The sequence below is a fragment of the Balaenoptera physalus genome (genome assembly GCF_965194825.1).
Source record: "Balaenoptera physalus genome assembly, chromosome: 1".
Taxonomy (NCBI): domain Eukaryota; kingdom Metazoa; phylum Chordata; class Mammalia; order Artiodactyla; family Balaenopteridae; genus Balaenoptera; species Balaenoptera physalus.
Genome location: NC_138882.1, coordinates 138,314,788 through 138,337,514, shown reverse-complemented (window position 1 = coordinate 138,337,514; position 22,727 = coordinate 138,314,788). Strand labels below are relative to the sequence as shown.

Sequence of the window (22,727 nt, the reverse complement as noted above, 5' to 3'; positions counted from 1 at the left end):
CTATAAATTGCCTTTTTACAATGTATTTACAAGTGTGAACACTTTGATTTCCCAATACTGTGAAGAAAAGGAGGCACATGGAAGAAATATCCTGAAAGAGAAAGTTGGTTAGCTACTGACGATAAAGTTAACATCTCTCCTATGTTAAAAAAATTGAATCACACCTGTAAATTGTGGTTAGTGAAAGTTGTGTTAAGCTCCTCAGTGTTTAGACCACTGTACTCTAACAGTTTAACAAGAAGCTACATGTGCTCCACTACTGACTGAGAGGTGAAGCAAAACTCTCACAGTTAGGTTACCAGAAGATTCTCCTGACAGAAATAGCTGACAAAACAAACAACTGCTTTTTTGTTTTTCAGTCGAATTTTGGTTTCAAGTATAGTGCCAATGACTTCAATGTTTTACTTTTTTTCTCCTGTGTAAACTTGTGCTCCATTTTATTTGAGACTTTTTCCATTCTGTAATAATATTCGATTTTAGTGTGGAAAGGAACACAGCATTGAACTCAAGATAGGACTCTTGCCTTATTCCATTTGTTATCACCATACCAAGAAACTAACATTTATTGCATAATTATGTGCCAGACACTGTGATATACATTTATAGATGTGATTTCATTCAATTCTCCCCCAAATCCTATATGGTATGTATTATTACCCATATTTTACAGAGAAGAAAACTAATGGTAAAATGGGCTTGTGACTTGTCTAAGGTTATTCAACAAGTAAGTGGCCGAACTTGAATTTAAACTTAGGTTTCTCTGGCTCCAGAATATTTCTCTTTCCCATTATTCCATGCTGGTGCATTTGTTTCACAGACATAAAGATTAGAAAGTTTAATAGGCATGACCTACTCTTAAAGAAGCACCAACTGGAAAAGAGATTATTCACTTGGAATCCTCAAGGACACTTTCTTTGCAACTTAAGAGAGTTTATGTGCAAAATGACACTGCTTCAGGTTAATGATAGCTTTTATTGCTTCTCCTTTGAGATAATAGCTATAAAATTCCTAGTATACTGCTCATAACATTGTAAGGGATAACTGATTCTCTTCCAATGCTCTCTACTTTAGCATTTGGGGATTGATAAAACCTACTACTTGATATTACTGTATTTGTATCTATGTAATAATACTATACAGGACTCCTATTGTCTTGTTTGCCCAACATCCAAATTTCCTCTGGAAGCTGTTTCTCACATTCACACCTTGTGGTAGATTAAATGATTTAGCCCCATCCTTCTCCCTCCCCTGTATCCCACTCTGACTATAGCTTCACTGTGGGCAGAAAGTGTTTCTCTGCCCCTTGACTTAGAGTTTAGCCATGTGGCTGGCATTGATCAGTAGCATGTGAGTGGGAGTGGCAGTGTCAGGATGGTTCAGAGCCTAAACTTCAGAGGCCTCCCATGTGCCATGACTACCTCGCTTGCTCCAAGAGGTAGATGACCAGTGTGTAGAATACAGCCACCCTAGTCACCACAGCCTAAAGCAGAGCTGCCTCAGCCAATGTGCAGATCTGTAGAAATAAATGATAGTTGTTTTAAACAACGAGTTTGGGGTGCTTTGTTAGACAGCACTAAAGTGGTAATAGCTAACTAACTACCTCCCACCACACCCCACTCCCAGTCACATGGTTCTCACAGAACTTACCAAGTTCTTCTTACAAACCTGACCCTTTGTAATCTTCGTACAAGATGCTGTCAACAGCTGGTCCAGAGGCAGACTGGGCTACTTAGAGCTCTTCTCAATGTTTTGAACTTGGAGGGAGAACATGGGGGCGCTCTTCCTGTGGCAGAAAGTCTAAGGTATAAAACCTAGGAGTTATCCTCAGCCATTTTGGCCGCCCTGTGGAGAAAGCAGATCTGCAGTGAGAAAGATGAGTCAGGAGGTGAAGAGCGACACCTAGGGGCTCGTTAGAGTCCCTGGTTGCAGTTATTAAGGCCTCACTGCATCCTTAACCTGTCTTAGGTTCTCTGAACCAATAAATTTCTCCTTAGTTTGACTAAGCTATTTTGGCTGAGTTTAGTCTCTTGCAATTGAATGAGTATTGACCCATACACATTTTTTCTCTTCCTTTTTTAAAAAATTGTGGTGAAACCATATTATGTAAAGTTTACCATCTTAACCATTTTTAAGTATGCAGTACAGTAGTGCATACTATATGCACACTGTTGTGCAACAGATCTCTAGAACTTTTTTGTCTTGTAAAACTGAAACTCTATATCCACTGACCAACAATTCCTCTTTTTCACATCCTTCCTTCCCCTGAAAACTACCATTCTACTTTCTGTTTCTTTGAGTTTAATTACTTTAGATACTTCATATATGTGGAATTATGGGCTATAGGTCTTTTTGTGACCAGCTTATTTCACTTAGCATAATGCCCTCAAAGTTCATCCACATCATAACATATGACAGAATTTCCTTCTCTTTAGGGATGCATAATATTCCATTATATGTATATACCACATTTTCTTTATCCATTCATCCATCAGTGGACATTTAGATTGCTTTCACCTCACGGCTATTGTGAATAATGCTGCCATGAAGATGGGAAGTATGTGTGAATATATACATATTTTCTTAATGGATTCAAACCCATAATTTCTTGTGCAATCTCTGCTTCTCCACTTTGGGAGAAAAAAAATGAAAGAAATATAGACGATAATAACAGTGGTTTGAGGACACAAACACCCACCAGTGAAACATACTCCTGAGCTTTCTCATACCGGGGCCCTTGGCCATATTATACCTTCTACCTGTCAAATCCCATCCTACCCATAGTTCAGGGGCTATCTGAAATGTCATGTCCTCTGTGGAGCATCTACGATGTTCCCAGTGGAGAATCACTTTCTTTAACTTGAACTTCCATAAAGTATTTCTGTCTTTCTGTGTCTCTTATCACACTTTACTTGTGTTACTTTCTATTTTTCTGTTGTAATCTTTCTGAAGAAAAAGACAGTCTCCTAATCAAATTTGCATTTCCCAAATTACTCTTTCAAGTGTCTTACACATAATTGGCACTCAGTAAATATTTGTGGAATTAAGTGGTCCCTCACCCAAACCCCTGAGTTAAAACTAGATCCCCTCTTTTGTCCAAGTAAGCCCATGTTTACTCTAATCCACCTACTTTATGCTGGAGGTTCATATTTCAATCATTTCCCATCATTTGACTGAAATTAAATCCCTAAATTACATTGGGCAAATGAGTCAGCTAGTTTTTTAAAGGTCAAAATATTTGTTGCCAAAAGGTCAACAGGTTGAATTTGATCATCCTTTAGGTTAAGACGTACTTTAGCTTTAAGATTCTTTAGCTTTGTGATATATACAGTTATTTCCACATGCAAAAGAATGAAATTAGACCCCTATCTTACATCATTCAAAAAAATTAACTTGAAATTAATTAAAGACTTAAATGTAAGACCTGAACCCATAAAACTCCTGGAAGAAAACACAGAGAAAAAGCTCCCTGACACTGGTCTTGGCAATGATTTTTTTGGATATGACACAAAAAGCCCAGACAACAAAAACAAAAATAAGCAAGTGGGACTACATCAAACTGAAAAGCTTCTGCACAGCAAAGAAAACAATCAACACAAAGGAAAGGCAACCTATAGAATGAGAGAAAATAATTGCAAACTATATATCTGATAAGGGGTTAATATCTAAAATATATAAGGAGGGCTTCCCTGGTGGTGCAGTGGTTGAGAATCTGCCTGCCAGTGCAGGGGACGTGGGTTCAAGCCCTGGTCTGGGAAGATCCCACATGCCGTGGAGCAACTGGGCCCGTGAGCCACAACTACTGAGCCTGCGCGTCTGGAGCCTGTGCTCCGCAACGAGAGGCCGTGATAGTGAGAGGCCCGCGCACCGCGATGAAGAGTGGCCCCCGCTCGCCGCAACTAGAGAAAGCCCTTGCACAGAAACGAAGACCCAACACAGCCAAACATTTTTTTAAAAAATTAATTAATAAAATAAAATAAAATAAAATAAAATATATAAGGAACATACAACTCAATAGCAGAAAAACAATCTGATTAAAAAATGGGCAGAGGAACTGAATAGACATTTTTCCAAAAAAGATACACAAATGGCCAACTGGTAAGAGAGAAGGTGCTCAACATCACTAATCATGAGGGAAATTCACATAAAAACTACAGTGAGATATTACCTCACACTTGTTAGAATGACTTTTTTATCAAAAAGACAAGAGATAACAAATGTTGGGGAAGATGTGGAGAAAAGCGAACACTTCTACACTGTCGGTGGGAATGTAAAATGGTACAGCCATTATTGGAGATAGTATAGAGGTTCCTTAAAAAATTAAAAATTGAACTACCATACGATCCAACAATCCCACTCCTGGGTATATATCTGAAGGAACTGAAATCAGTGTCCAAAGAGATATCTGCACACCCATGTTCATTGCCTTTATACACAATATACGCAATAACCAAGCTATGGAAACAACCTAAGTGTCTAAGATGAATGGATAAAAAGATGTGATGTATATATACAATGGAATATTATTCAGCCACGAGAAAGAAAGGAATCCTGCCATTTGCAACAACATGGATGAATTTGGAGGACACAAAATGAAATACACAAGACAGAGAAAGACAAATACTATTTGGTATCACTTATATGAGGAATCTAAAAAAAATAAAAAGTGCAACTCATAGAAACAGAGAGTAGAATGGTAGTTCCCAGAGGCTGTGGGGTGGGGGAAATAGGGAGATGTTGATCCAGGGGTGCAAACTTTATTTATAAGATGAATAAGTTCTGAGGATCTAACATACAGCATGGTGAATATAGTTCATAATACCATATCGTATACTTGCTAAGAGAGTAGATCTGAAGTGTTCTCACAAAAAAAAAAAAAAAAAAAGAGAGAAAGAAAGAAAAAGAGTAACTATGTGAGGTGATGAATGCACTGATTATCTTGATTGTGGTAATCATTTAACATATGTATACATATACCAAATCATCACATTGTACATTTTAAATATATACTGAATACAATTTTATTTGTCAATTATACCTCAATTTAAAAAATATGTATTATTATTGCATTTCTGGTATGGCCTTCTTTTCTTTGAGTCACTAAAGACTTAAGGTCTCTTTTAAAGAAGATGGTAGAAGAATGAAGGAGAATTTAATGGGATAAAAACTCTTCCCCCCCTCCACTTAGAGTTGAACTTGCATAAATAAATGTGTACATCAGTAGACATATCAATAATTCCCTCCAGCTGCCTCATATTTTAGAATCGACTAGGAAGTAATCTCCTCTTTATATCCCTCCCTTTAAAGACTTCCCATCCTTAATGTGTTTAGTATTTTTTAAATGTTTTTAAATCATCATATACAATATACTCATCCTAAAAAATAGGAAGTTATAGAAAAGCAAAAGGAAGAAAAAGTAACCATAATTCCATAATCCAAAGAAACCACTATTAATATTTTGGTGTATTTTTTCCACATACAGATTTTGTTTGGCTAGTATAGGTGAGCCAGTGGTCTTCCAAATGTTTTCCTTAAACACCCTTAAAATAAACTTTAAAAATTAGGTATCCTATTGCATATTTTTAAATTAATGTCTAAAATATTAAACATAAGTCTAAAAAAGTTTACTTCCTTTTAAATAGAAATTATTGAATGTTTTATAAGATGAAATAAGTGAGACAAGGCTGTAATAGGGCCAAATATGCCATGATATAGTTTGATAACAAAACCTTTAAAATTTTACTTGATTTCTTTCAGATTTGCTGTACTTTGTTGATAAGGTAGTTACACATGAATTTTATCCAATGTGTCTAGAAAAAATATGACAGTCCATCAAAAATCTCATTTACATTTAAGAGGATAACCATAAGTCCCCCATATTACTTCTGATGCTCAGCATTCAGACTATTCCAAAATGAGCCCAAATATCCCCAAATTGGCTAAAATTCAGAGTACATCAACATGGGCTGAAATACAAGTATTTTAGTAAGCTTCACTTTTCTAAAAAATGTATACAATGCAGGAAAAGATTAGAAGCCTTATGAGTTTAACACGCCTTGATTAGTAATCAGAAGAGTTCTCCCTGAAACCAGTATCTCCATTTCTCTGTTTGTTTGGTACCCTGGAGCTAATTATACCCAGGGTCATGCACAACACTGAGATTTGGGATGGAGGGATACCATCCTTTAAGAAGCGAAAGAATGACTACTGCGAACCCAGGCTCATTCTCAGAGAAATCAAATGTAGGAAAGTGCACATTAGGAAGCTGGAAATCTGGAAACTGATCTCCTTAGGAGTATGCATGAAGTCTCCAAGAGCTACAGTTGTACACTGAAGGTTTTGAGTTCACCTCCACTTCTGAGCATTCTTAAGTCTCTAAGAAGCTCACAGGAAATAAGATAAAGTTGACCTTTAATGCACACCTCACAGGAAATGGTGATGATTCAGCCAGTAGCACCCACTCCTCTGATAGAGCTGAATGAGCCATAAGGCATTTGATACTGAGAAATATTGAGCAGATGCATGTAGGGTACATGTAGGGTCCTTTGGATGAGTCAAAAGATTTATGGTATTTATTTCTCTTCAAAGTGTCTACATAACTCTTTATGAACAATGGGATTATTAATTCAGTAGTTGAGAAAATTAATAAAGTGACACCTCTTTTATCTGGCATATTAGAAGAATGAGTTTTTCCAGGTAAAAGTATCGTCAAGAAAATTATAACCTCAAGGCCATGAAGTTACAAAAATAAGTTCAACATTTTTGACAAAAAGTTTTCTGAAATGAATAATACTGTCTGTTACATTCTTAAGACTGTGGAACTGAAATTGTACTTTTCTTAATTACTCAGTTGTGAGTTTTGAAAAGTAGAGCAGGCCCAGACAGTGAGCTGGGCACTGTTGGTGAAGCAAAGTGATATGGTGTGGTACACACCCATTGGAGGATGATGGGGTAGAAGTACAGGCAGTTGAAAGAGGAATGCTGGTACCATAAAAAGGCAAAAGATTTACACGATCTGAAGAGAAACCAGTTATTTGATACCATAAAATCTAGTTCAGAGTCACAAGAGTGCGATCAAACTGGAGGGAACAGGTAAGAAACCAAGCCTGAGTCACTGACCCAGATCAGGTAAACTTTGCCCTACAGGAGTTGGCATTCAGGGCTGAAGCTTGCAAAAGTGTGAACCTGAGGCTCCTGTATATTCCTCTCTGATCCCCTAACTGTTTTCATATCTTTCTATTAGCATTTTATTTTTTTATTGTAATTTTTAAATACAATCTTCTTTCCTACTTCAGGGTCCTTGAAAGCCACTAACATCCTCTTCTGTAGTCACAACACTTAGCCAGTCTATGCTGGTGCACAGAAGGCACTTAAGGCCCCTTTATTTGGCCTGTAACAACAGAAGGGCAGGGTGACACAGTCAATTATCCAAATAAGTCTTCAATTGCACATGCAAACATCAGTATATTGAAGAGTGCAAAATGGTTCTTTACTCCAGGCTCAAGCCCCTTATTGCAGTATATACAGAAACCACCTTAAATAGACCTGAGGAGTGGCTCACTGCCCCTGCATGAGTCCATCCACAGTCAGAGTGGGCTTTTCTTCTCTCATCCTAAATTTTGGGGGGCCCACCCATGCAGTTGCCTCTCTTTTGAATGTTTAAAGAAGAAATTGGGAGGAGGAAGCCACTTTCCTAGCCAAACGTCTATTAAACAATTAGACTATTATTCCACTATGAATTGGGGAATTGTTTCAAAGCATAACTGCTGTTATTTGCCTAAGGAAAAAGAAGCCCTCTGTCTTATCTTTGTGCTGCAGTTTCTAAAGGCCCTCTTCTGTCATCTTGGTTCGATTTGTGACTGCCCAAGGAGGAGAGTGGATACATGTCTTGCCCCTGGCAGGGAGTGAGGAGGGATCCAGGCACACTTTAGTCATTGTAGTACAGCAAGCCCTCTCAAATGGGGACACCTGTTTTACACGGTGTAGAGAGAGACTGGGCTGTACCACTGTATCCTAGCTACCAAGAATTGTGCAGATATGTACAAATGTCTGCCCTGAGCATATCCATATATTAGGGGACTTCCTCTGGCCTCTATGGGTAGCCGTTGTCACCTTCTCTCCTTCAAAAAACAATTCATCCAAACACCCATCAGTCTCCCCACCCTTCCATAATATTGATTTCCTTTTTCCATACAGAATTGCTAGATTACTATGGCACAAAACTTTATGCCTCCCAAATCAGGTCTACTTAATGGGATTTGCATATTTAGTGGTACCTTCAAAGGGATGGCTTAGGAGCTTTACACATGATAATATTCAGACATTCTCCCCTACTAAAGCCACTTCAAAGAAACGCAGTAATCAAAGTAGAAATAGTGTACCTGCTATGCAAGCACAAATTCAAGAGTTCCCTAGTCCTCCTCTCTAACCAGATTATCTGCCCTAAGCCAGGCCCATTTAAAAATGCTGGGGCTGCCATATCATCTCCCTATATAGAGGTGGTAGGTTTTCCACCTCTATTCAGAGTCAGGGAGTCACTAAATTCCCATTTCAGGGATCAACAGTCCACTCCTTGTTCTTCTCATTCCCACCCATATAGGGCATCTGAGTTCTGAGGCAAGATAGATCCCTCTAGGTCTCCTCCCCAATGCTATACCAATGTTGCTAGGCAACAGTTTAACATTCCAGGTCTTGGTCCAGCTATACTTCTTAAACTGGAAGATCCTAACCAATCCACTTCAAGGAGTTCCTTCTAGTAGTCAGTTGGTTTATGACAATGTTGCCACCGGACAGGGAAACTGGAGATATTTTCAATCCACAATAGGCAGGTAAATTTATAGAAAAGCACAATTGCATAAGGACTACAGTTCTAGCTGTTTTCTTCTGTTCTGAAGTTCCCTAAAGTGGATTTTTTTTTTAAGTTGGAAAAAAGCTAAATGTTGCATTAAATGTATTTACCCTGTGATGTGTTAACTCAAAATATACTTACTAATTTAATATGATATATTTTCAAGATCATGCATTTTACACTCAATCACCCTTTTCATCCCCTCAGCCAACAACCATTCCAAACTTTTACCAAATGCTAGAGAAAAACTTGAAATTGTGTGACTTTTAGAAAATAAACAAGGTTTATTACTTGCAGGCTTGTAAGATGGTGACAAGATATCTTCCAAAATGGAATAATTTTGAAAGTAAAATGGAGTGTTATGTGTAATTACCTTGGGACAAGTTTAAATTGGACTGTCCCAGGGTACCCAGATGGCAACCCTGTCTGTGGAAAGAAAGCCAAGACAATGGGTTTTGACGCTTTCTGATTAGCAAGTGAAGTCAAACCATTTACATACAAGATTTTATATAGTTGATCCTCATCATTCCAATTCTGTATTTGTGAATTTTTTTACTAACTAAAATTTATTTGTAACCCCAAAGTCAACATTTGCCGCACTTTGTCAGTCATTTGCTGAGATTTACAGAGTGGCGAAAGATTTGAGTCACACAATGTGCAAGTTCCCAGCTGAGAAACTTGTTTCGGCATGATACTGTAATCAAGTGTTCTTTCTCAAGTCTATTTAGTGCTACATTTTTCACATTCTGTGCTTTTTTTTTTGGTGATTTTGCGGTTTAACATGGCCCCCAAGTATAGTCCTGTAGTATTGTCTAGTGCTCTTAAGTGTAAGAAGTCTGCAATGTACACTACAAAGAACACCCGTGTTACGTAAGCTTTGTTCAGATATGAATTATAGGGCTGTTGGCCCTAAGTTCAATGTTAATGAGTCAACAATATAAACTGTCTTTAAACAGAAACACACATAAAGCAATATTACGTATTGATCCATCGATAAAATTGTAAGCAGAGACTCACAGGACAAAGAAACAAAAGAAAGAATCACTAAAATAATTAATGAATTGGACTTAATCAAAATTAAAAACTTCTTTCAAAAGATGTTGGTAAGAAAATGAAAAGATAAGGTACTGACTAGGACAAAATATTTGTGAAACGTATGTCTGATAAAGAACTAGTTTCCAAACCACATACAGAACTCTCAAAACTCAGTAATAAGAAACATAATAAACCAATAAAAATGGACAAAAGATTTGAACAGACTGTTCACCAAAAAAGAGATATGCATGGCAAATATCTTCGAAAAGATGGTTAAGAAGTACCACCAGCCCCCATTAAAACAAATAAATGAATCCTGATTTGCACTGAGCTGTCCATCAATCTCATCTCCACTGTCTAAATTCCTGAAAGATTAGATGATGTCCTCTCCTTTATTTTCTATTCTAATTCATTTCAATCTCCCTTCTGCCTCCATTTCTTTTCTGAAACTATTCTCAGGGAAGACAGACTTTTGTCAAATGCAACACTACCTGTTAGTTCCTATCATATTTAATCTGTGACAATTTGACACTAGTCACACACTTCTTCTCATATCTCTTCTTCTGTCCTTTGGTCAAGATTTTTGGTTCTGGCCACCTACTCCCTTCCCTTAGCTCCCTGGATGTTCTCTTTGAGTTCTCTTATTCTAATCTTACTTTTAATACTATGGACATGCTGAAATCTTCTACATTTAGATCTTCAGCTCAAACTTCTCTCTCAAGTTTACCCATGTCTCCAACATCCTACCAGACAGTCTTCTCTGAACATGCTGTAAGCTCCTCCAAATCACCATGATCAGAACCAAATTCATTACTTCCCCACCCTCACTCCTCCTTTTGTGTGCTCAGTTAATGCTGTTATCTGCTGAGTCAGCAAAAGTAGCCACAGAGTCAATCCTTAAGCTCCCAAATTTTTAGCCCCACACACCGGTTGTTCACTGCACAGCTGTTGAATCGGCCTCCACAGAGCTCTCAGGTGTGTTTCCTCCTCTCAGTTCTCACTGCCTTTGCTTTGCCTTAGGCCTTCATCAGACTTTGGTTTTCCATAGCCTCCTAACTGGACTCTCACCCTCATTCAATTCTCCACACAGGAATTACAATTATCTTTCTAAAAATCCAACTTGGTTATGTATTTCTCTGCCTAACAATCTTTGCTATCTCTGACACTTTCTGATAAAGGAAGTTGGGTTTTTTTTGTTGTTGTTTTGGTTTTTTTTCAGCTGTGTAGCCTGACAAGCAACGGCCAGGTGGCGATGTGCACCTCGGTGAATGGGAGGACGGACAGGAATACACAGAAATACAAAGTCCATTACATTCTGCCACTGACCTAATTTTCCAGCTCAAATCCTTTTCCCTTCAACCTGGAGAAACAACCTGCCAGTCCCAAACAATTTACTTGTACCTTCTGTTCTTGGTATGTGAAATGTTCTCCCATACCCTCTCCTTCACAGTTTAGAAAATTGTTACTGGTGATTAAAACCCAGTTGATAGTCAAAGACACTCTTATTCCTGTATTCCAGTGGTCCTCAGCCCTGGCTGTTCCTTATAACTACCAGGAGAGGCTTTTTAAAAATATCGATGTACAAACATCCACTCACAGAAATTCTGATTTCATTGGGTACAATAAATTTGAGCATAGGAATGTTTTAAATATTCCCCCAGAGTATTCTAATGTGCTAGGTACTAAAGATATAAAAATTAAAAAGACAGTATGGAGTTTCTAACTTCAAGGAATTCACTGTGGAGGAAATGAATAAATTAATTGTCATTTACAATATAAACGAGTACATAGAGTGAAAAGATATTCATGTAGAACAAATAAGGAGGCAAGAAAAGGTGTGTCGCAGAAGTCTCCTGGTGATGCTTCCTATAAACCAACCAAATAATTTGATAATTTTTTATTTGGTCGTAAGATCCTGCTAAACCATGAACAATAGTTCAAAGCCACTAATCTGTAATTTTATCATGTAAACAATACAATAAAGCAGATGTTCTGTGATTAATCACCACTATATCTTTAATACCCTGAACAATACCTGGCACATATTAGATGCTCAAAAATGCTTGTTAAATAAATGAATGGTCAACAGTAGCATTTAAACTTTCTTTTCTTAAGAAATGGGTTTATAATGGATATCAATGTTGGTTGCAAATGAAAACTAAGCATCATATCTTTGGTGTCAAAGATTTTGATAGATAAAGCATATATATGTGTTCTACTTCTTGGATGAGACAGATTATTTTAAATTAAGATGAGGGAAAAAAAGCACTGATAAAGCAGTTCACTTTCAGTTATCTGGGTTTTCCCAAATAGTGACATAAGAGCCAGTCATTTTGAATTGGACGGTTTGAGTTCCTCTTTGAGAATCTGAAATGTAGGTCGGCGCTTTGCTGACATTTCCATTTGCCTCATCACTGAAAACCTGAAGTGATCGTTGACAGGCAGGCAGTGAGGAAAGAAGATGTGACACAGGAGACAGCCTGGCTCTGAAGTGGAATTATGTGCTTCAAACAGGTTGAAAGGTAAAGAGACAATGATCATCTAAATACTCAAAAACAGCTATATTTTCTTTTGGAAATACATGGGCCAAGTTGTCTTCTCTTATAAGTTCTTGTGGTATTTCATACAGTGGTTACTGATGGAAGTTGAATCTGTAATATTGTCTATCACATCACTTTGAATAATATTATTGCATATATTCTATTAAGTGAGTAGTTAACTCCTAACTAGGAATATTTTAGGGCTTGTTTTGCCTATTATTTATAAAGTGAAGACCTATTATTGTTAACAAATTATGAAAGGGATCCTTATATTCAGAAGTCACGGGGACCCCAGTTTTTAGAAGTGTTATCAGATATCTTGTGCTATTTGATGAGTCATGTGTTTTGTTGTTTTATATGAAAGGCTCAGATTTTAGTAGAGATAAAAATAACTGAATAATGTTGATTATTGAATAATTTATTCAATAATGTAGGTAACTGATTAACTGAATAATGTAACTCCAGTTGTAAACTAATGGCAATATTGTTTGGAATTTCTATAAGGTATTTCTTTTGAACTCTCTACAGATAAAAGGGCTTTCTGTAGATTTAACTGGTGATAGCACATAAGCCTTTGTCTCACTTTCTCTTTCTTCATTTTGAGTGCTTGTTTTTTCTGGAAGTTCTGACATTTTTGGCTTTTCCTGAGTTTTACTTATCAAAGACTAATATTTCTGGAGCTTGATAGGCATGTAAACCTGGTCAGGAAAAGAACTGAGCACCAGGAGTTAGAGCAGAAAGAGATTTCTGATGAGAGAGACAAGATTAGGAGGGATTATATTTTATCAAGGGTCAAAATGTCCTACTAAGGTAATTCATAGTGATTTTTGGAGGGTATAACATTCCATACTTTTGCTTTACTCCTCTACCTGTATTATATACCTCCTCACACTCCAGTAACTCGTCTTTGCCCTGTTTCCTTCACCTCCCCCTTCCTTCCTTCTTTCCTTCCTTTTTTTCTTCCTAATTAAAGATTCTCATCAAAAACAACTGTTAGAAAAAATGTTATCCTTTTAGTATTTTATTGTTATTTTATTAAAATATTACAATTTAAACATTTTTCATATTTTTTCTAGAGGGCGACAAAGAGCTTTTTCCTGCTTTCAGGCATGAATCAGGTCACAATTCAATGGGACGTGGCAATAGCTCTTTACATCTTCTTCAATTGGTGTCATGGAGGTACAGTATTTTGAGTACCTATTGCTATTTTTTATTCAAATAAAATATTGAGTGTTTATTATGTTCATGGCATTATGCTAGGATCTCTGAAGAATAAAAACTTATTATATTCAAAAAAATTATATGCACATAAAATCATGTGGAATGAAATAAAGTCCAACCTGCCTCCTAATGCAGTATTCATTTATCAAGCATCCTAACAGACAGACGTCTAATTCTTATACCAACATTTCCACGAAAGAGCTTATTATTTTGAGTTGGCATATTCTATCTTTGAACAAATTTAACTTATACGATAACTCATCAAACATTTCAACTTAATTCAATTCCACAAACCATTTATTGACGGTTACCGCGTGTCAGGTGCTGTGCTAAGCCTTGTATTCCTTTGTGCAGTAGTATTATGTGCTATTATTATTCCTATTTTGTAATTCACACAAACATCTGGCATTATGACAAAGGCATACACAGATTTTAGGAGTCCAGGAGGGAGATCATCAGAAGTTCAGGCAGGGCAGCCATCAGCATTTGAGAGTTTCTGCATAGCATCCTGGGCAGGTGACAGGGATTCATTTACTAGGAGATAAGCAACACCAAGGCAGGGTTCTAGACCTTGAAGGAAGCTTTGCAAATCATGCAAGTTACTCAGAATAGTGACAAAAGCAAAACTGTCTTCTGTAGGTTGGGACACATTATATTAGAGATATAGAAGTAGTCCCACCTCGAGAACTAGAATCCTTCCAGCAGGATATTGGACACTTCCAGAGTCAGACCAACAGCTATCCAAGAAGATTTAGTAAAAATAAGACACCAGCTACTTTTTCCAGCTTCTGGAAATATGCAAATGATAAGTAGGTCTTCTGTTTATATATCCAAGTGATTAATATAAAGCATAGAGAAATAAGACAAGCCCGTGTCATGTGGCAATAGAGACCTACCAGCTGTCCATTAAAAATTATTTTATATATTATTGTTCAATCTGCTATGAATATTTTTAATATCATCCAGACTATCTTTTCCACGTTTTCTACTAGAACAATATTTTACCCCTTTTTAACAGCTTTGCTGAATAAAAAATATACTATGTTTAGCATTCCTCTGACCAATCTAAAAAAAGAAGAAATTAATGTTTTATATGACTTATTTTAACATATTAAAAAGAGAAATTGACAATTTTTCATATGACTTATTCTTATATAATCCATGTTGATTCCTGACGATTACTGATTTTTTTCTATGTACTGAAAAATTATCAACTTACTAATTCATTCTTGAATGTTGTGAAGCTCAGTGGTCCAGTGTTTCTGGGGTTCTTCTTTATTCCACTTTTGAAAACCAGGAGAATATTTGTCCAAATCTGAAGTCTTCTGACATTTTTGATATTTTCTGTGTATTCTCAAACACTACTTGCAATGGTTTCATGAAGGTATTCACATATTTTTTAAGGTGCTCAAGATGCAGTTTGTCTGAACTTGAATTGTTGAACTTATTTAAAGCAGTCAGATGCTTTCTTAAAACTTCTTTTCATGTCTTTGCCTTCAATTCCCTATTGATAATGATGGAATTATTTTTACCATTACTTCAACATTTAAATATTTATAACTTATATGTAAATGTTCATTACATAAATGGCCATATTCAATTACGTTTATATTATAAAAAAGTTAATTCTTTAAGCTTTGAATTCCAAAGATAAGAACTTTTTTTTTTTTTAATAAATTTATTTTATTTATTTATTTATTTTTGGCTGCGTTGGGTCTTCATTGCTGCATGTGGGCTTTCTCTGGTTGCGGCGAGCGGGGGCTACTCTTCATTGCGGTGCACGGGCTTCTCACTTCGGTGGCTTCTCTTGTTGCGGAGCACGGGCTCTAGGTGTGCGGGCTTCAGTAGTTGTGGCTCTCGGGCTCTAGAGCACAGGCTCAGTAGTTGTGGCGCACGGGCTTAGTTGCTCCGTGGCATGTGGGATCTTCCTGGACCATGCCTTGAACCCGTGTCCCCTGCATTGGCAGGCGGATTCTTAACCACTGCACCACCAGGGAAGCCCCCAAAGATAAGAACTTTAAAAAATCAAATACTGACCTTTAATTATCACTATTTTGATAAGGTTTTAAGATACTCTGATACAGGTATTTCCAGAAAAAGCCTACAATAAATTTTCCTTGATGTGAATTTAATTTAATTGATATTGCATTGCATTGTCATTCAAGTTTATGAAAATGACTTTAAATTATTGTCTTTTGGTTATAAAAATAATATGTTATTATATAATTTTTAAAACACAAAATATACAATTAAAAATAAAAAATTACTCTAAAACACAGAGATTATCATTGTTAATATCTTCATGTATTTCTCTTTAATTCATTCATTGAGTTATTTTTAACATTGAGCCTCCATTAAATATGTTGTTTTGAAACTTGCTTTTCAACTTAAAAATGATGAATTTTAAGTGGTTGTGAAGCAATAAATTTTGGCAATTAGTAAGAGTATGATTTTACTCATTAAACTCATAGTTTTCTGTTAAAAGTAACCTTTATCAAAGAATGAAAGATTGATTGAGTAGCTGGTGAATGGGGTTTGGATTCTGCAGTGCCAATTCTTATTCCTAATGTTACCTTTGAAAAATCAGGTAGACTCACAATGTCTCAGTCCTCACCTTTAAAATAGGAGAGCTAATCATATTTGCTCTTTAGACAGCTAGGGAAACTTAAAGGCTGAAAGCTGACTCTAGTCTTGTGTCATGCTGCCGAACATCAATAGAACATGGTAAAAACACACTTTGATAAACTAAACAAATGATACTCTGAGTCCTAAAACTCTTTTCCAATGGAAATTATTCAATTAATCGAAAAAAATTTTTAAATGCAATAGCACATTCTTCTGAATCTCTGGTTTTAATGCTTTACATGGAATTTTTAATTTTATCTATTTGTTTTCCAGGTATTACAAATATAAACTGCTCTGGACGCATCTGGGTAGAACCAGCCACAATTTTTAAGATGGGTATGAATATCTCTATATATTGCCAAGCAGCAATTAAGAACTGCCAACCAAGGAAACTTTATTTTTATAAAAATGGCATCAAAGAAAGATTTCAAATCACAAGAATTAATAAAACAACGGCTCGCCTTTGGTATAACAACTTTCTGGAGCCACAAGCCTTTATGTACTGTACTGCTGAATGTCCTGGATATTTTCAAGAGACACTGATATGTGGAAAAGACATTTCTTCTGGATGTAAGTGTTGAGGTGCATTCAAAATCCAAATGAAAGTTAGTCTAACAATTAACTGGTAATTACCAATCTTGTCTAAAAATAGAGGCAAATTAATATAGTTCACTTCTTCTATTAGTTTAATGTAGGAGTTGCAAATTCAAATGTCTCCAGGGGCCAGGTTGGTGAAATGTGTGAGTTAAGGAGGCTGGTGGGATCCGTGCAGAGAGGAAAGCACAGAGATGGTCTACTGGGCTCAGCCACTGCCCAGCTTCAGCATCTATGAGGGCCCAGTATCCCTAGATCTTTGGACACTTCAAAAGAAGACAGAAGTGTAAATTTTCAATGTGAACTCTACAAACTTTAAATGTTTGTATGCCAATGCATTCAAAAAATAATTTTTCAACACTAGTCTAGCCAAGCACAGCATATATGAAGGGCAGCATCCTCAGATTTTCACTGTTGCTCTTTTCATCTGTTTTTTACTTAACATTGTTTTCCAAACTATTCAATAATATCAACCTTGAAGCAGATTCCATTGAAAAATTTTGAGGCTAAGATTTAGGAAGGAAAAACACATTTGCAACATTAGCTTTGTGTCCCTGCTATACTTCTTACCAGCTGTGTGACCTCGGGCAAGTTGCTTAACTAGTCTGAGCCTCAATTTCATGTCTGTAAAATGAGGCTAATTATATTGGCTATGGTAAGCATCAAATTTAAATAATTTATTTGAAAGCATATTATACACTTTAAACTACAACATTAATGTGCCTAAACCCTTTTAAATGCATCCTTTTGATAAAACATGGGGAGATTCTGATACAATTCCCTGCTCCTAATGTCACTGCCCCAATTGTGAATAATTGTGTTTGTTATTATAATTATTAAGAAAAAAATTAATTAAGTTAATTTTTTAAATATTTGGTAAGTTCAATTTGTGTTCATGGTATTCTGAAGGTGTTTAAGTTACTATAGTAATATGGGCTGGCTTGTATAATTATATATTTAATTCTTGGTTCTACTATTATGAAGGAAAAATCAGTAAGTTCAGCACAGTTTTAACTCAGAGGTTCATTCCCTACAGCATCTGGGCCCATTTTCAGTGAAAGATAGAGGGCTTTGGGTCTTTGTCATGCTCCCTTTCTCTATACTTTTGAGAATCAAATCTGAGTTCTTCCTCATCTCCAGTCCTCAGCTAGACAGAGCAAGCCCACCTGGCCACCTCTACCTGCCCCTTGAGGGGATGTCTGAGAAGCAGGAGGCTTCCTTGTTCTCAAGTAAGGCTATCGTCCTGCTGGGCTCCTGATCTCTATGATTTTCAAGAGAGAAGAGCCATGGGAAGTGGTAGAGGTGAACTAAGGAAGGAAATTAGTAGGTTTTGGAGTCAAAGAAAAAACTTATGCCTTAAGATAATACTAACATGCTAAACTTGCCCTAAATTGTAGGAATTGAAACCATAAGTAGACATCTTATCTGATATCTAAGGACTTCTTAGCTTGTCCACATCCTCAGGAAACAGAAATAACCCTTCATGCTTAAATACTTTCCTATTTATTCTTTGGGGGTGTGGTGGGGTGTTGAGAGAATATTTCTTTAGAGGGCAAATGAGTAACTTTCACAGTTGTGTGGAAAGGTTAGTTTTTAATTAAAGCCAGAGTAAGAAAGGAGGCAAAAGAAGTACGCCTCCTTCCCTCTGTTGCAGTTTGGGTGACAGGTTATTGCCAACCGCTCTCCCTGTGTTGCCTGAGGCCCTCTGCCCTCAAACACAACCACCAGGTGATGTTTAGGGCCAGGGAATGGCCTTTTCTCCCCTTCTAGGACAGCATATTAGAAGCACTTATACTTTTTGCTGATGGCTGCTTAGAAAGATCACCCTTTCCACTTATTTACTTTGTGAGTTGGAACTTCTTACATAGACCTCTGGTTATGAGCGTGAAATTGTAACTACCATGTAAGGGTGTACTCAAACCCCTGGATTCAAGAACCCCTGTGTTCTCAGGCTCTGCACTCTTAGCAAACAGAACTTCCTGTTTAAGTAGGTCAAGCAAAGGTTTTTGAGGGGTTTTGTGGTATTCTAGAAATCACATTGCTTTCACTGGATCACTTTGATTACAGGATATTCATCCTGTGAGCTTTACTGTGTCAACTTATCACCACTCTTCTGAACAAAATGACTGTGTATTTTTTTAAACTGGAGACAAATCATAAAAGACAAAGAGAAGATAAATGAGTCGTTGCTGTTCCTAAAAAGATATCTAAACATATTAAAAAGGTTCTGTACCTTAATGTGTAATTTGTGAAATACAAACTATTATTATCACAGTTTTCATTTTTAGCCATAATCTTAAAGACTTCCTAGATCCTTATCTGTGATTAAATGCATGCATATTATGAAAAGTATTCTATCAGAGTCACACCAATCACGGGATAAAATACCATAAGATGTCTTTATTCATTTAAAAACACCAGATTAAACTATTCATGAAACAGTCATATTTCCACATAATCATTTATTTAAAAGTTGAAATATCTTTGACTTAAATTTTAACCATCTTTGATCTCTATCTGTCATTGTGTTATCCAGTAGAAGGCACTGAATATGCATCTTTAACATTGCTACTAAGTCTCATTAGTGACACAATAGGCTGGTCTGTGCGCTCCTTAGGTAAGGAATTATGGAGTGATCTTTGCCAGAAGTATTGACTTTCTTTTAATTTTAAATTCGTCTCATTGTCATTTTATTAATCAAGCCAATCAAGTCATGAAATAAACTTTACTAAGTGGTTGGTATGCACCAAGAATGTGTTAAACGATAGAAATTCAGAGAAGAGGGGATCACAGAGTGCCTTCAAGAAGCTCTCAGTAGAAAACGATACTTGGCTAAACTCTGAATTAACAAGAAACCTGGTCTGTGAATAGTGAGGGACCCAGTGGTACGGGAGAGGTGCAATTAGTAGGAGAGAGCAGAGTGTCTTCTGCTATCTGGCTGTACAGAAGGTTTTTATCCATGGACATTGAATAACCTGGCAATGAGATCTAAAAACAATTCGGTCTTATTCTTATAATCATATTCACATTCCCTTCTTTACATAGCTTCACATTAACAAATAGTGCGTATATTTGCATGTGTGTATATAATCTATTTGCTCTTTTGCAAAGTTAATTAGTTACCAGACACTTCAGAGAGAATGCTGTGGAATAACATAGCCCAAAAGACTGACAGTTGTCTTTTAGGATGGCCAAATCAGTGATACTCTGTCTGAAACCAGAGGGAAAAAATAACTTCAGCACAGATCACTGAGGGACCCCAACTCAATCAATATCCAAAATGATTTAAATTTATGTTTCCACAGCTACCTCCTTCAAGGCTCAAAGAAAACTTAAAGATTTCTTTTATCCTACTTGGAGTCCAGTTTCTCCCCATTGTAACTTGATACTACAACTCACCAAAATATTCTAAATCATTTTAGTGTGTTCTTACTGTTTGAAAACACGGTTTTTTGGTGTTTTTTTTTTGAGAAGGCCAAGTTACAGTTTTATTTTTATTTTTATTTTTTTAACATCTTTATCAGAGTATAATTGCTTTACAATGGTGTGTTAGTTTCTGTTTTATAACAAAGTAACTCAGCTATACATATACATATATCCCCATATCTCCTCGAAAATACGTTTTTTGTTTTTTTTTAAAATCATTTATTTATTTATTATTTTTGGCTGTGTTGGGTCTTCGTTTCTGTGCAAGGGCTTTCTCTAGTTGCGGCGAGTGGGGGCCACTCTTCATCGCGGTGCGCGGGCCTCTCACTGTCGTGGCCTCTCTTGTTGCGGAGCACAGGCTCCAGGCGCGCAGGCTCAGTAGTTGTGGCTCACGGATCTAGTTGCTCCGCGGCATGTGGGATCTTCCCAGACCAGGGCTCGAACCCATGTCCCCTGCATTGGCAGGCAGATTCTCAACCACTGCGCCACCAGGGAAGCCCGAAAATACGTTTTTTAATTGTAAAATCAAATTGCATTCATGTAGAAAGTTTTTAAAATTTTGGACCAACAAAAAATACCCATCATTTCTATAATCCCATAATCTCACTACTAACAGAATCCCTCTTTAATAATTTGGAATATGTCTTTCAAGTTTCAGTCTTTTTCTCTCTCCCCCTCTCTATCTCTTTGTTAGTCTCTCAAATGAGACCACTATACTATACTATTTTTTTCACTTTATCATATGGCCAGACCTTACTTACTTAATTAAACATATTTCTAGTGCCTTCCAAAGGCCATATACTTAAACTGTCTTCTACAACTTTGTTTTTGGATGCATTTTAGGAGTGTATTTTGGGGTGTTAAGGTGGTCTCCAATTCTTCCATTATTAGGAACAACACTTTAAGAGGCAAACCCTTTTTAGCCAAATATTTTTGTATATCTATGAACATTTCAATAAGGTTGCATTCCTAGATTTAAAATTGCTGGGTCGCAAGATATTACTCCCACTTTTTAAGATTGTGGTATGTAAAGTGCTCTCCATGAAGGTTGTATCAATTTGCATTCCCACCAGCAGTGTGTTAGAGGATTTCCCTGAGTTCATTCCAATAATGTGGATTAACATTTTTCAAAATCCTTGTCAATTTGATAGATCTAAATGACATCTATTATTGGTTTAATTTGCAATGAGGATAAATTTTTCATATATTTATTTCTTCTTTTATAAGTAGTATTCTTGGTAGATGATTTACAGGTGAAGTGCAAGAACATATTTGTATTTAAGATAAAGCTTTGGGTATAACTTCAGGTGCATAAATGTCTGTATTTTTATTCTTTCTGAGCCCCCATTTTTTCCTTTTCTTTTTAATGGGAAAGAATTATCATTTTCTTTTTTTTTTTTTTTTTCCTTTTTTTTTTGGGCGCACAGCGAGGCATGTGGGATCTTAGTTCCCCGAGCAGGGATCGAACCTGCGCCCCCTAAAGTGGAAGTGTGGAGTCTTAACCACTGGACCACCAGGGAAATCCCTCTTGTCATTTTTTGAGTCGTCAAGTTTCCCAGGCAGTATTGCAAATGTAGGCACAAGCTGAGAGAGCCACACCTGAAAAGTGAGCATATGGTAAACACTCAGTATTTCCATACTTCTTTTTTATCTTGATTCTTGGTAATTTATTATTGGATGATGCACCTGAAATTCCAGATGCAGTTCTATAGTTGCTGGGGTTTCGCAGGCTTCAGAGGCTCCAAAGACTCAAACAATGTCATTAGAACTCTCTCACCTTTTCTCATTTCTTGGGTTTTGTTTTCCCCTGTGTTGGCTTCATTCTTAAATAGACTGTTTCACTATGACAGCAAGATGGCTATCAACAACTCACAGCTCACATGTTACTCAGAGATAGCAGTTTCAGCGGGGAAGAAGCACCTCTTTTACAATGGCTCCAGAAGAAGATCCTTGGATAACTCTGATTGGTCATCTTGAGTCATGTGTTCATTCCCAAGGGAAATACTCTGATTAGTTAGCCTAGGTCAAGGGTACACTTCTGTGTGATTGACAGCCCTTGGCATAGGGGTGGAGTGGGGATGAGGTTGGGAGTGAGGGAGATGTCAATTCTCAAAGGGAAAGATGGTAGCAGACAAAAACTAACAATATTCCCCATAATAGGGCCACTCAGAGAAAGAGTTGAGGGCATGGGAGAAGGGTAAAAGAGAGAGAAACTAGAAATAGAATTCTGTGAATGCCAAAAATTTTTAATCTTTTTTTATTGTAGTAAAATGTACCATTTTAACTATTCTTAAGTGCACAGTTCTGTGGCATTAAGCATATTGTACATTCACATCACTGTGTAACCATCACTACCATCCATTTCCAGAACTTTTTTCATCTTGCAAACCCAAAACTCTGTACCCATTAAACAACAACTCCCCATATCCCCCATCTCCCCA

The 22,727-nt window shown here is 36.8% G+C and overlaps 1 protein-coding gene across 1 annotated transcript in view; it reads left to right on the top strand.

Annotated features, from left to right (window-relative positions):
* The first annotated feature begins 3,336 nt into the window (after nt 1-3,336).
* IL23R (interleukin 23 receptor) overlaps nt 3,337-22,727 on the top strand; it is a 65,947-nt gene continuing 46,556 nt past the window's right edge. Inside the window, exons 1-2 of the mRNA XM_082421426.1 lie at nt 3,337-13,599; nt 16,540-16,836. Coding sequence (XP_082277552.1) covers nt 13,530-13,599; nt 16,540-16,836 — 367 coding nt within the window. The 5' untranslated portion in view covers nt 3,337-13,529. The remainder of the gene's footprint in view (nt 13,600-16,539; nt 16,837-22,727) is intronic.